This window comes from Coregonus clupeaformis, chromosome 7 (genome assembly GCF_020615455.1).
Source record: "Coregonus clupeaformis isolate EN_2021a chromosome 7, ASM2061545v1, whole genome shotgun sequence".
NCBI classification, from domain to species: domain Eukaryota; kingdom Metazoa; phylum Chordata; class Actinopteri; order Salmoniformes; family Salmonidae; genus Coregonus; species Coregonus clupeaformis.
Window position 1 is genome coordinate 53,784,843 of NC_059198.1, and position 14,373 is coordinate 53,799,215.

At 47.2% G+C, this 14,373-nt stretch overlaps 1 protein-coding gene across 2 annotated transcripts in view; it reads left to right on the plus strand.

Moving 5' to 3' along the window:
* Nucleotides 1–14,373, plus strand: part of mbtps2 (membrane-bound transcription factor peptidase, site 2) — a 79,721-nt gene that overhangs the window by 63,723 nt on the left and 1,625 nt on the right. For both annotated transcript variants that reach the window (XM_045221434.1, XM_045221435.1), the window contains one exon: nucleotides 2,615–2,690. In XM_045221434.1, coding sequence (XP_045077369.1) covers nucleotides 2,615–2,690 — 76 coding nt within the window. The remainder of the gene's footprint in view (nucleotides 1–2,614; nucleotides 2,691–14,373) is intronic.

A 14,373-nucleotide genomic window follows, 5' to 3' on the forward strand; every position in this document is an offset into this window, starting at 1 on the left:
AACCCTATCCCTGTCCTCAGTCTGGCCAACTAACCCTAACCCTGTCCTCAGTCTGGCCAACTAACCCTATCCCTGTCCTCAGTCTGGCCAACTAACCCTAACCCTGTCCTCAGTCTGGCCAACTAACCCTATCCCTGTCCTCAGTCTGGCCAACTAACCCTATCCCTGTCCTCAGTCTGGCCAACTAACCCTAACCCTGTCCTCAGTCTGGCCAACTAACCCCTAACCCTGTCCTCAGTCTGGCCAACTAACCCTAACCCTGTCCTCAGTCTGGCCAACTAACCCTATCCCTGTCCTCAGTCTGGCCAACTAACCCTAACCCTGTCCTCAGTCTGGCCAACTAACCCTAACCCTGTCCTCAGTCTGGCCAACTAACCCCTAACCCTGTCCTCAGTCTGGCCAACTAACCCTAACCCTGTCCTCAGTCTGGCCAACTAACCCCTAACCCTGTCCTCAGTCTGGCCAACTAACCCTAACCCTGTCCTCAGTCTGGCCAACTAACCCTAACCCTGTCCTCAGTCTGGCCAACTAACCCTAACCCTGTCCTCAGTCTGGCCAACTAACCCTAACCCTGTCCTCAGTCTGGCCAACTAACCCTAACCCTGTCCTCAGTCTGGCCAACTAACCCTAACCCTGTCCTCAGTCTGGCCAACTAACCCTAACCCTGTCCTCAGTCTGGCCAACTAACCCTATCCCTGTCCTCAGTCTGGCCAACTAACCCTAACCCTGTCCTCAGTCTGGCCAACTAACCCTATCCCTCTCCTCAGTCTGGCCAACTAACCCTAACCCTGTCCTCAGTCTGGCCAACTAACCCTAACCCTCTCCTCAGTCTGGCCAACTAACCCTATCCCTGTCCTCAGTCTGGCCAACTAACCCTATCCCTGTCCTCAGTCTGGCCAACTAACCCTAACCCTCTCCTCAGTCTGGCCAACTAACCCTATCCCTGTCCTCAGTCTGGCCAACTAACCCTATCCCTGTTCTCAGTCTGGCCAACTAACCCTAACCCTGTCCTCAGTCTGGCCAACTAACCCTAACCCTGTCCTCAGTCTGGCCAACTAACCCTAACCCTCTCCTCAGTCTGGCCAACTAACCCTATCCCTGTCCTCAGTCTGGCCAACTAACCCTAACCCTGTCCTCAGTCTGGCCAACTAACCCTAACCCTGTCCTCAGTCTGGCCAACTAACCCTATCCCTGTCCTCAGTCTGGCCAACTAACCCTATCCCTGTCCTCAGTCTGGCCAACTAACCCTAACCCTGTCCTCAGTCTGGCCAACTAACCCTAACCCTCTCCTCAGTCTGGCCAACTAACCCTAACCCTGTCCTCAGTCTGGCCAACTAACCCTAACCCTGTCCTCAGTCTGGCCAACTAACCCTAACCCTGTCCTCAGTCTGGCCAACTAACCCTAACCCTCTCCTCAGTCTGGCCAACTAACCCTAACCCTGTCCTCAGTCTGGCCAACTAACCCTAACCCTCTCCTCAGTCTGGCCAACTAACCCTATCCCTGTCCTCAGTCTGGCCAACTAACCCTATCCCTGTCCTCAGTCTGGCCAACTAACCCTAACCCTCTCCTCAGTCTGGCCAACTAACCCTATCCCTGTCCTCAGTCTGGCCAACTAACCCTATCCCTGTCCTCAGTCTGGCCAACTAACCCTAACCCTGTCCTCAGTCTGGCCAACTAACCCTAACCCTGTCCTCAGTCTGGCCAACTAACCCTAACCCTGTCCTCAGTCTGGCCAACTAACCCTAACCCTCTCCTCAGTCTGGCCAACTAACCCTATCCCTGTCCTCAGTCTGGCCAACTAATCCTATCCCTGTCCTCAGTCTGGCCAACTAACCCTAACCCTGTCCTCAGTCTGGCCAACTAACCCTATCCCTGTCCTCAGTCTGGCCAACTAACCCTAACCCTGTCCTCAGTCTGGCCAACTAACCCTAACCCTGTCCTCAGTCTGGCCAACTAACCCTAACCCTCTCCTCAGTCTGGCCAACTAACCCTATCCCTGTCCTCAGTCTGGCCAACTAACCCTATCCCTGTCCTCAGTCTGGCCAACTAACCCTATCCCTGTCCTCAGTCTGGCCAACTAACCCTAACCCTGTCCTCAGTCTGGCCAACTAACCCTAACCCTGTCCTCAGTCTGGCCAACTAACCCTAACCCTGTCCTCAGTCTGGCCAACTAACCCTAACCCTGTCCTCAGTCTGGCCAACTAACCCTATCCCTGTCCTCAGTCTGGCCAACTAACCCTAACCCCTGTCCTCAGTCTGGCCAACTAACCCTAACCCTGTCCTCAGTCTGGCCAACTAACCCTAACCCTCTCCTCAGTCTGGCCAACTAACCCTAACCCTCTCCTCAGTCTGGCCAACTAACCCTATCCCTGTCCTCAGTCTGGCCAACTAACCCTATCCCTCTCCTCAGTCTGGCCAACTAACCCTAACCCTGTCCTCAGTCTGGCCAACTAACCCTAACCCTGTCCTCAGTCTGGCCAACTAACCCTAACCCTGTCCTCAGTCTGGCCAACTAACCCTAACCCTGTCCTCAGTCTGCCAGTCTGCCTGTGTGTGTGTTTGTTAAACCAATCCTCATTCAGTGTGTGTTAATGGCTCTCTTGTCTTCCTCAGTCAGTCTGACCAACTTTGCTCCTCGCTTCGGCTTCCTGAACCTGGACCTCCCTGTTGTCATGGAGACCTTCTGCAAGTATCCTTTTGTACATTCAGACTCCATATTATGGCTGTGCTGGAAACTAACAACCTAAAGCGTCTAGGAAATCACAGCTAGCTAGCTAGCAATCACAGCTAACTAGTTAGCAATCACAGCTAGCTAGCTAGCAATCACAGCTAGCTAGTTAGCAACCCCTAGCAGATATCATTTGGAGGAGATGGGAAACTCCATTGGAATCGAATTAACGGCCATTGTGTACGTTACCCATGCATTGTCAATGGGCCACGCAGTGCCTTCTAGGATAAGGAGCGTTCTCCTTCAAGGAGTTAATGGGAATCAATTGGGCGCTAGCTCAAAAACCCAACATCAGCATGAATTTCGTGAACAAGTATTACAAATCTTTTCTGAGATGTGAGATAATGAAATTGTTCTCTGTAATGTCGTATATTAGATTTTTGATTAACTTTGTATTTAGTCAGGGGAACCCAATTGAGACCGTGGTCTCATTTTCAATGGTGTTCTCTGTGAAATTGTATAGCTTTGGAATCGTGACATGACGTACTTTAGAGGAAAAAAGGCAGGTTTCTCGACTCATACCCTGACTTTGAGAAGGGATTGCGTGTTGATTAGCTTAGCAACCCTTCCTAAAATGTCATTAGAAATGAGGAGGTGTTTTTGGTGTAACAGTAATGTTATAGGTCTACTATGCGATGCTGTTATATTCGGTTCTCTATTGTAAAATACTAATTAATTGTTATGTGATCTTGCAATACATTGATTCAGCTTTGATCTAACTTGACTAAACCAGCACCATTGTGAGAAGTGATAATCTTCTATTTATAATAATAATAAAGTGATGAGTATGACTATTAGACGTAGGCAGTAAATCTTGATGAGGGTTATTTTAAGAGATTGGAGCGCCTTTCGTTGTGCTGAAAGGACAGCCCTAGAATCGCACAATTATGTTAAAGAAGTTTAACCAACTTGTGGTGCTGAAGGATAGCTCTGCCATTCGGCTAGTTCAGGAACAAACAACAATCATTTGCTGTATGATGAAGCACTTACGTGATATACAGTAGCTATTGGTAGGCTATAGCCTAATGTAAATACAAATACGTATAGCTTAATATCATCGCACTGTCTGAGAGCAGAGCTTTAGTTGCTAGTAGGCATTTCATTGTATTGTGTAGCTTACACTACGCTGTCTCATAAATAAACTTTGAATTGATTAGCTTGAACACATGGTTACAATATACGCTATTACAGAATAAAGGAGAGGTGAACTATCAATTCATAGAATTTATTTGCATGATTAAACATGCTATCAAATTAATTGACCAAGTAGTGAACATAAATGATTACTACTTCGAATTGCAGGAAATTCATTTAAAACAGCTATTAAATCATGCTTTGGTGTATTCATGCATCTCAATAAACTGTAACCCTAAATGCATTATTACCTCCAACTTGGCCCAATTTACATTTCCAGTTGCCCACCCCTGACATGCCATGCTAGAACGTGCCCTGCGTCTCAACCAATAGCCAATATAGGCTGATTTTAATAGTCACAGTGGGCACAACATCTCCTATACACTTCCTGATAAACTCAGTCACGGTTTCAGTGTATTCGTCAAAATTATTTTTGCAAGCTACCCGGAACATATCCCAGTCCGCGTGATCAAAACAATCTTGAAGCGTGGATTCCGATTGGTCAGACCTGCGTTGAATAGTGCTTAGCATGGGTACTTCCTGTTTGAGTTTCTGCCTATAGGAAGGGAGGAGCAAAATGGAGTCGTGGTCAGTTTTGCCGAAAGGAGGGCGGGGGAGAGCCTTGTAGCCACCCCGGAAGTTCGAATAGCAATGGTCGAGGATTTTAACAGCCCGAGTACAACAGTCGATATGTTGATAGAACTTCGGCAGCCAAGTCCTCAAATTTGCTTTGTTAAAATCCCCGGCTACAATAAATGCAGCCTCAGGATATGTGGTTTCCAGTTTTCATAAAGTCCAGTGAAGTTCTTTGAGGGCCGTCGTGGTATCGGCTTGAGGGGGGATATACACGGCCGTGACTATAACCAAGGAAAATTATCTTGAGAGATAATACGGTCAGCATTTGATTGTGAGGTATTCTAGGTCGGGTGAACAGAAGGACTTGAGTTCCTGTACGTTACTACAATTACACCATGAGTCGTTAATCATGAAACACACACCTCCGCCCTTCTGCTTCCCAGAGAGATATTTATTTCTGTCTGCGCGATAAACTGAGAATGTTTCCGTGAAACAAAGTATGTTACAGGCCTTGATGTCTCTCTGGAAAGAAAACCTTGCCCTGAGCTCGTTGACTTTGTTATCCAAAGACTGAACATTAGCGAGTAATATACTTGGAAGCGGTGGGTGGTGTGTGCACCTCCTAAGTCGGACCAGCAGGCCGCTCAGAGTGCCTCTCCTCCACCGGCGATGTTTTGGGTCAGCCGCTGGAATCAGTTCAATTGCCCTGGGGAGAGCAAACAAAGGATCTGCTTCGGGAAAGTTGTATTCCTGGTCGTAATGCTGGTGAGTTACCGCTGCTCTGATATCCAATAGTTTTTCCCGGCTGTATGTAATGATACAAAACATTATTTCTGAGCTGATAATGTAAAAAATAATACATACAAAAAAATGGATACCGCAAAGTTTCTAAAGAGCTAATCGCGAGGCCGCCATCTTTGTTGGTGCCAGGTGAATACAATGTCCTCTTCTGAGGATGGCTAATCAGCCGTGTCGATGATCCCCTGTGGGGTGATGAGAGCAGTGTAGTAGACGATGGCTTGAAGAGAGTAACAGGACGGTCCCACTTAAATTCACCTTCTTAGATACAGTACTTAGAACAGCTACTCAGCCGTAACGTTGATTGTTAGTGGAGGAAACTTTGTCGACTTCACCTCGTGTTGATTTTCAGGGTCGGGACCAATATGGACAAAAGCTGCAGCTTGAGGTCCGTCTAGTCTGATCTGATCATTCTTATCTCAGTCTTTTATGCACTCTGGTAAAAAGGTGCGTTTCCGTCATACTGACACGCTCTCTGAGCTCCCTCGGGCAAGTTACGAGGCAAAAGTATTATCATCACTATGATCTTGTTAGAAAGCTAAAATCACATTCCTATCTTCACGAAAACATTGTCTTCCTCCTTGATATTTTCTACCCAAGGTAAAGGAAGTAGACCTGATATACACAGTGGAAAAGCTCTTCAAGTCACAATGTTTTCCTTATAACGCCTTTATACCATTTTTAATGACATCACAAAATATACATTATTTTTCCATATTCAATTTCTCATCATTCCCAACGTTTGGATGTTGAAATATATTGTCCCAATGATCACTGTTGGATGTTGATGTTTTTGGGCGGCAAAAAGTCTCTGAAACAAAGGCATTCCTTTCACCAGAGATAGATTCTCCTCCTCTCTAATTTATGGCAGTGTTAATGTGTCAAGACCGGCACAGCCCCCCCTGTGGGTAAGAGGGTGTGGTTGTTGTCGGCCATTTGCCAAGCTGATGTGAGGCCTTTGATCCTCACCCAGGAGAGGCATGACAATAGAGCCCAAATTCATCCAACCAGTAGGCCTCGGCTACAGAAAAAATACTTTCAAAAGTAACGAGGCTGATGCCAGATCAGAGCATTTAGCTTCAAATGTTGATAAACTATTATTTCTTCACATTATAAGCGCAGCAATGCGCACAAGGCAGTAGTCTACGTGTGAATGTTTGTTCCCTAAAACACTGTTATCAAAAGGGCACTGCACATGCAAGCAGTTTTATGTGACAGAGATGAACATATCCGTTAGAAAGAGAGGAGATCAAATAGGATACTTTGAAGCTAGGTAACATTCTGACCACACCGCCGCAAACATGTTATTCAATCATTGCACCCCCACTGCGTAACCGGGCACTAAAATAGAACTTGGTTCTATTTGTGACGCTTATCGCGCTGCAAGTCCCGCCTATCCCATCTCCTCATTGGTTTTTAGGAACCAACTGAGGTCCATACTCCAGTCCAGTTGGTGGTGGTAATGCACCTTAAAGTTGGTTGCCAACCTTCATATAAAGTCCAAGGCAGAAGAAGAAGCCTGTAGGAGGAGAGATTACTAGAAACTAACTCTGTTTAACCTTTTATCTGTGGATTCATTGTCGGAGTGAAGGACCTTGTGCATTTCAGGTAAAATAACAACCCAATGTTTATATCCCAGGACAAATTAGCTAGCAACAGCAAGCTAGCTAGCTAAATTGCCATAAATGTTTAATGCTTTTCGAACTGTCCCCAAATTAGTATAGTTGGTTCAGAGCTCGTTTTGATATTTCAACCTGGTGTCCTGATCGCGTCTGGTGTGGATGGAAAACATGCGTGCGTTGGCGCACACGGACGTGGTCAGCATGTAAGACATGCCTCATAATGTGCATCCTATTAATAAGTACAGGTTTTCAAAAATTAAGTATATGTTTTCAAAATGCATACTGCCTCTAGCTCATATGCAAATTAACTAATAGACCGATCAGCTTGACCAGTCAAATGTAGCCCTATTTACATCTACTGGTATTTCCATCAATGCTAAAAAGCATTATTTCGCAATGGGATTTTTTATTTTTCTCCTGGACAATTGACCTGCTCCAATTTGATTTATCTATTTTCTTTATCGGACAAAAGCGGCTATTACCGGCTAACGGAAGCCCTGGTGTGTTTGGAGGGTCAGTGGAGTGGGTTGGAGTGGGTTGGAGTGGGTTGGAGTGGGTTGGAGTGGGTTGGAGTGGGTTGGAGTGTCAGTGTAGTGGGTTGGAGTGGGTTGGAGTGGGTTGGAGTGGGTTGGAGTGGGTTGGAGTGGTTTGGAGTGTCAGTGTAGTGGGTTGGAGTGGGTTGGAGTGGGTTGGAGTGGGTTGGAGTGTCAGTGTAGTGGGTTGGAGTGGGTTGGAGTGGGTTGGAGTGGGTTGGAGTGTCAGTGTAGTGGGTTGGAGTGGGTTGGAGTGGGTTGGAGTGGGTTGGAGTGTCAGTGTAGTGTGTTGGAGTGGGTTGGAGTGGGTTGGAGTGTCAGTGTAGTGGGTTGGAGTGTCAGTGTAGTGGGTTGGAGTGGGTTGGAGTGGGTTGGAGTGGGTTGGAGTGTCAGTGTAGTGGGTTGGAGTGGGTTGGAGTGGGTTGGAGTGTCAGTGTAGTGGGTTGGAGTGGGTTGGAGTGGGTTGGAGTGGGTTGGAGTGTCAGTGTAGTGGGTTGGAGTGTCAGTGTAGTGGGTTGGAGTGGGTTGGAGTGGGTTGGAGTGGGTTGGAGTGTCAGTGTAGTGGGTTGGAGTGGGTTGGAGTGGGTTGGAGTGTCAGTGTAGTGGGTTGGAGTGGGTTGGAGTGGGTTGGAGTGTCAGTGTAGTGGGTTGGAGTGGGTTGGAGTGGGTTGGAGTGGGTTGGAGTGGGTTGGAGTGTCAGTGTAGTGGGTTGGAGTGGGTTGGAGTGGGTTGGAGTGTCAGTGTAGTGGGTTGGAGTGGGTTGGAGTGTGTGTTGGAGTGTCAGTGTAGTGTGTTGGAGTGTGTGTTGGAGTGTCAGTGTAGTGTGTTGGAGTGTGTGTTGGAGTGTCAGTGTAGTGTGTTGGAGTGTCAGTGTAGTATATGTGAGTGTGTGTTGGAGTGTCAGTGTAGTATATGTGAGTGTGTGTTGGAGTGTCAGTGTAGTATATGTGAGTGTGTGTTGGAGTGTCAGTGTAGTGTGTGTGGGTAGTGAGTGTGCATAGAGCCAGCGTAAGAAAGTCAGTGCAACAACAAAATGGTGGTCAATGCAAATAGTCCAGGTAGCCACTTCATTAACTGTTCAGGAGCCTTGCCGTGTGATAGTGGAGAGAACAGTCTATGACTTGGGTGCTGGAGTCTTTGACAATTCTTAGGGCCTTCTGATGAAACCGCCTGGTATAGAGGTTCTGGATGGCAGGGAGCTCGGCCCCAGTGATGTACTGGGCCGTACGCACTACCCTCTGTAGCGCCTTGCGGTCGGATGCCAAGCAGTTGCCATATCAGGCGGTGATGTAGCCGGTCAGGATGCTCTCGATTGTGCAGCTGTAGAACATTTAGAGGATCTGAGGACCCATGCCAAATCTTTTCAGCCTATTGAGGGGAAAGAGGTGTGGTCGTGCCCTCTTCACGACTGTGTTGGTGTGTTTGGACCATGATACACTATATGGACAGAAGTATGTGGACACCTGCTCGTCTAACATCTCATTCTTAAATCATGGGCATTGATATGGAGTTGGTCCCCCCTTTGCTGCTATAACAGCCTCCACTCTTCTGGGAAGGTTTTCCACTAGATGTGGGAACATTGCTGCGGGGACTTGCTTCCATTCAGTCACAAGTATTATTGAGGTTGGGCACTGATGTTGGGCGATTAGGCCTGGCTCGCAGTCGGCGTTCCAATTCATCCCAAAGGTGTTCGATGGGGTTGAGGTCAGGGCTCTGTGCAGGCCAGTCAAGTTCGTCCACGCCATCTCGAACAACCATTTCTGTATGGACCTCGCTTTGAGCACATTTTTACATTTACATTTTAGTCATTTAGCAGACGCTCTTATCCAGAGCGACTTACAGTTAGTGAATACATATTTTTTTTTATACTGGCCCCCCGTGGGAATCGAACCCACAACCCTGGCATTGCAAACGCCATGCTCTATCAACTGAGCTACATCCCTGCCAGCCATTCCCTCCCCTACCCTGGACGACGCTGGGCCAATTGTGCGCCGCCCATGAGTCTCCCGGTCGCGGCCGGCGGCGACAGAGCCTGGATTCGAACCAGGATCTCTAGTGGCACAGTTAGCACTGCGATGCAGTGCCTTAGACCACTGCACCACTCAGGAGTACGGGGGCATTGTCATGCTGAAAAGGAAAGGGCCTTCCCCAAACTGTTGCCACAAAGTTGGAAGCACAGAATCATCTAGAATGTCATTGTATGCTCTAGTGTTAAGATTTCCCTTCACTGTAGCTAAGGGGCCTAGCCCGAACCATGAAAAACAGCCCCAGACCATTATTCCTCCTCGACCAAACTTTACAGTTGGCACTATGCAGTTGGGCAGGTAGCATTCTCCTGGCATTCACCAAACCCAGATTCATCCATCGTACTGCCAGATGGTGAAGCGTGATTCATCACTCCAGAGAACACGTTTCTAATGGCGGCGAGCTTTACACCGCTCCAGCCGACGCATGGTGATCTTAGGCTTGTGTGCGGTTGCTCGGCCATGGAAACCCATTTCATGGAAACCCATTTCATGAAGCTCCCAACGCACAGTTCGTGTGCTGACGTTGCTTCCAGAGGCAGTTTGGAATTCGGTAGTGAGTGTTGCAACCGAGGACAGACGATTTTAACGCGCTACACGCTTCAGCACTCAGCGGTCCCGTTCTGTGAGCTTGTGTGGCCAAACATTTCGCGGCTGAGCCGTTGTTGCTCCTAGACGTTTCCACTTCACAATAACAGCACTTACAGTTGACCAGGGCAGCTCTAGCAGGGCAGAAATGTGAAGAACTGACTTGTTGGAAAGGTGGCATCCTATGATGGTGCCACGTTGAAAGTCGCTGAGCCCTTCCGTAAGGCCATTCTACTGCCAATGTTTGTCTATGGAGATTGCATGGCTGCGTGCTTGATTGTATACACCTGTCAGCAACGGTTGTGGCTGAAATAGCGGAATCCACTAAATTCAAGGTGTGTCCAAATACTTTTGGCCATGTAGTGTAGGTCCTTAGTGATGTGGACACAGAGGAACATAAAGCTCTAAACCCACTCCACGTCGATGTGAATGGGGGCATGCTCATTCCTCCGTTCCTGTAGTCCACAATCAGCTCCTTTGTCTTGTTGATGTTGACGGAGAGTTTGTTGTCCTGGCAAAACACAACCTATAGGAAGGAGGTCAGAGACCTGGCAATCTCATCGTTGTCGGTGATCAGGCCTACCACTGTCGTGTCGTCGGCAAACTTAATGATGGTGTTCTCTGGTAGACTCGCGTCACTGAGCAGCTCGAGGCTGGGTTTCCCTTTGTGATCCGTGATAGTTTGCAATCCCTGTCACATCCGACGAGCATCAGAGCTGGTGCAGTAGGATTCAATCTTAGTCCTGTATTGACTCTTTACCTATTTGATGGTTCGTCTGAGGGCATAGCAGGATTTCTTATGAGCGTCCGGATTAGTGTCCCACTCCTTGAAAGCGGCAGTGCTAGCCATTAGCTCAGTACGGATGTTGCCTGTAATCCATAGTTTCTGGTTGGGATATGTACAGTGCATTCGGAGAGTATTCAGACGCCTTTCCTTTTTCCACATTTTGTTACGTTACAGCCTTATTCTAAAATGGATTAAATAATTTTTTTCCCTCATCAATCTACACACAATACCCCATAATGACAAAGCGAAAACAGGTTTTTTAAACAACAGAAAAACCTTAATTACATACACTACCGGTCAAAAGTTTTACAACACCTGCTCATTCAAGGGTTTTTCTTTATTTTTACTATTTTCTACATTGTAGAATAATGGTGAAGACATCAAAACTATGAAATAACACAAATCATGTAGTAACCAAACAAGTGTTAAACAAATCAAAATATATTTTTTGCACACTCTTGGCATTCTCTCAACCAGCTTCACCTGGAATGCTTTTCCAACAGTCTTGAAGGAGTTCCCACATATGCTGAGCACTTGTTGTCTGCTTTTACTTCACTCTGCGGTCCGACTCATCCCTATCCGTCTCAATTGGGTTGAGGTCGGGGGATTGTGGAGGCCAGGTCATCTGATGCAGCACTCCATCACTCTCCTTCTTGGTAAAATAGCCCTTACACAGCCTGGAGGTGTGTTGGGTCATTGTCCTGTTGGAAATCAAATGATAGTCCCACTAAGCCCAAACCAGATGGGATGGCGTATCGCTGCAGAATGCTGTGGTAGCCATGCTGGTTAAGTGTGCCTTGAATTCTAAATAAATCACAGACCGTGTCACCAGCAAAGCACCCCCACACCATCACACCTCCTAATCCATGCTTTACGGTGGGAACTACACATGCGGAGATCATCCGTTCACCCACACCGCGTCTCACAAAGACACGGCGGTTGGAACCAAAAATTTCAAATTTGGCATCCAGACCAAAGGACAAATTTCCACCGGTCTAATGTCCATTGCTCATGTTTCTTGGCCCAAGCAAGTCTCTTCTTATTATTGGTGTCCTTTAGTAGTGGTTTCTTTGCAGCAATTCAACCATGAAGGCCTGATTCACACAGTCTTCTCTGAACAGTTGACGTTGAGATGTGTCCGTTACTTATTTGAGTTGTTCTTGCTATAATATGGAATTGGTCTTTTACCAAATAGGGCTATCTTCTATATACCCCCCCCTACCTTGTCACAACACAACTGATTGGCTCAAACGCTTCAACTTTTAAGAAAGCACACCTGTAAATTTAAATGCATTCCAGGTGACTACCTCATGAAGCTGGTTGAGAGAATCCCAAGAGTGTGCAAAGCTGTCATCAAGGCAAAGGGTGGCTATTTGAAGAATCTCAAATATAAAATATATTTTGATTTGTTTAATACTTTTTTGAAAGAACCCTTGAATGAGTAGGTGTTCTAAAAACGTTTGACCGGTAGTGTAAGTATTCACACTCTTTTCTATGAGACTCGAAATTGAGCTCAGGTGCATCCTGTTTTCATGGATCATCCTTGAGATGTTTCTACAACTTGATTAGAATCCACCTGTGGTAAATTCAATTGATTGGACATGAATTGGAAAGGCACACATCTGTCTATATAAGGTCCCACAGTTGACAGTGCATGTCAGAACAAAAACCAAGCCATGAGGTCGAAGGAATTGTCCGTAGAGCTCCGAGACAGGATTGTGTCGAGGCACAGATCTGGGGAAGGGTACCAAAACATTTCTGCAGCATTGATGGTCCCAAAGAACACAGTGGCCTCCATCATTCTTAAATAGAAGAAGTTTGGAACCACCAAGACTCTTCCTAGAGCTGGCCGCCCGGCCAAACTGAGCAATCGGGGGAGAAGGGCCTTGGTCAGGAAGGTGACCAAGAACCCAATGGTCACTCTGACAGAGCTCCAGAGTTCCTCTGTGGAGATGGGAGAACCCTCCAGAAGTACAACCATCTCTGCAGCCCTCCACCAATCAGGCCTTTATGGTAAAGTGGCCAGACGGAAGCCACTCCTCAGTAAAAGGCACATGACAGCCCGCTTGGAGTTTGCCAAAAGGCACCTAAAGAACTCTCAGAACATGAAAAACAAGATTCTCTGGTCTGATGAAACCAAGATTGAGCTCTTTGGCCTGAATGCCAAGCGTCACGTCTGGAGGAAACCTGGCACCACCCCTACGGTGAAGCATGGTGGTGGCAGCATCATGCTGTGAGGATGTTTTCAGCGGTAGGGACTGGGAGACTAGTCAGGATCGAGGCAAAGATGAACGGAGCAAAGTACAGAGAGATCCTTGATGAAAACCTGCTCCAGAGCGCTCAGGACATCAGACTGGGGAGAAGGTTTACCGTCTTACAGGACAACAACCCTAAGCCCACAGCAAAGACAATTCAGGAGTGGCTTCGGGACAAGTCTCTGAATGTCCTTGAGTGGCCCAGCCAGAGCCCGGACTTAAACTTAATTGAACATCTCTGGAGAGACCTGAAATAGCTGTGCAGCAACACTCCCATACAACCTGACAGAGCTTGAGAGGATCTGCAGAGAAGAATGGGAGAAACTCCCCAAATACAGGTGTGCCAAGCTTGTAGCGTCATACACACGAAGACTCGAGGATGTAATCGCTGCCAAAGGTGCTTCAACAAAGTACTGAGGAAAGGGTCTGAAAACGTATGTAAATGTGATATTTTGCTTTTACATTATGGGGTATTGTGTTGTTGCACAGGTGACATGCTGTTAGAAGTTAGGTAAGACGGATTTCAGTTTTCCTGCATTAACTTCACCGGCCACTAGGAGCGCCTCCTCCTTATGGCCCTATACAGCTGGTTGAGTGTGGTCTTATTGCCAGCATCGGTTTGTGGTCTTAGTGCCAGCATCGGTTTGTGGTCTTAGTGCCAGCATCGGTTTGTGGTCTTAGTGCCAGCATCGGTTTGTGGTGGTAAATAGACAGCTCTTGTATTCTAACTTTGGTGAGCAGAACCTCTAGACTTCCTTATTATAGATTGCACACCAGTTGTTGTTAACAAATACACACACCTCCCCCCCTTGAGTTTACCAGACGCTGCCGTTCTGTCCTGCCGATGTATAGAAAGCCCAGCTAGATTTACAGTATATTTACCGGGTCCTTGTTCAGCCATGTCTCAGAGAAACATAGGATATTATAGTTCTTCAGATGACGTTGATAGGATAGTCTTGAAGGGAGCTCATCCAGTTTATTCTCCAGTGATTGCACGTTGGCCAATAGGTAGAGGCGGTTTATCCACTCGCACACCGGCCTCTATAACGCTGCCTCTTCCTTTTTCGAGTGTCTCGGATTTGGGCCTGGTCCGGAATAGGCAGTATGTACTTCGCTGCCGACTCATTGGAGTAGAAAACCTCATCCAAATGGAGGTTAGTGATCGCAGTTCTTATGTCCAGAAGCTCTTTTCGGTCATAGGAAACGATGGGGGAAACATTATGTACAAAAAAAGTTAAGATCAGCGCCAAAAAACACAGAAAATAGCACAATTGGTCAGGAGACCGTAAACGGCTGCTAACTTGCTAGCAACCCCATGCTAACTTGC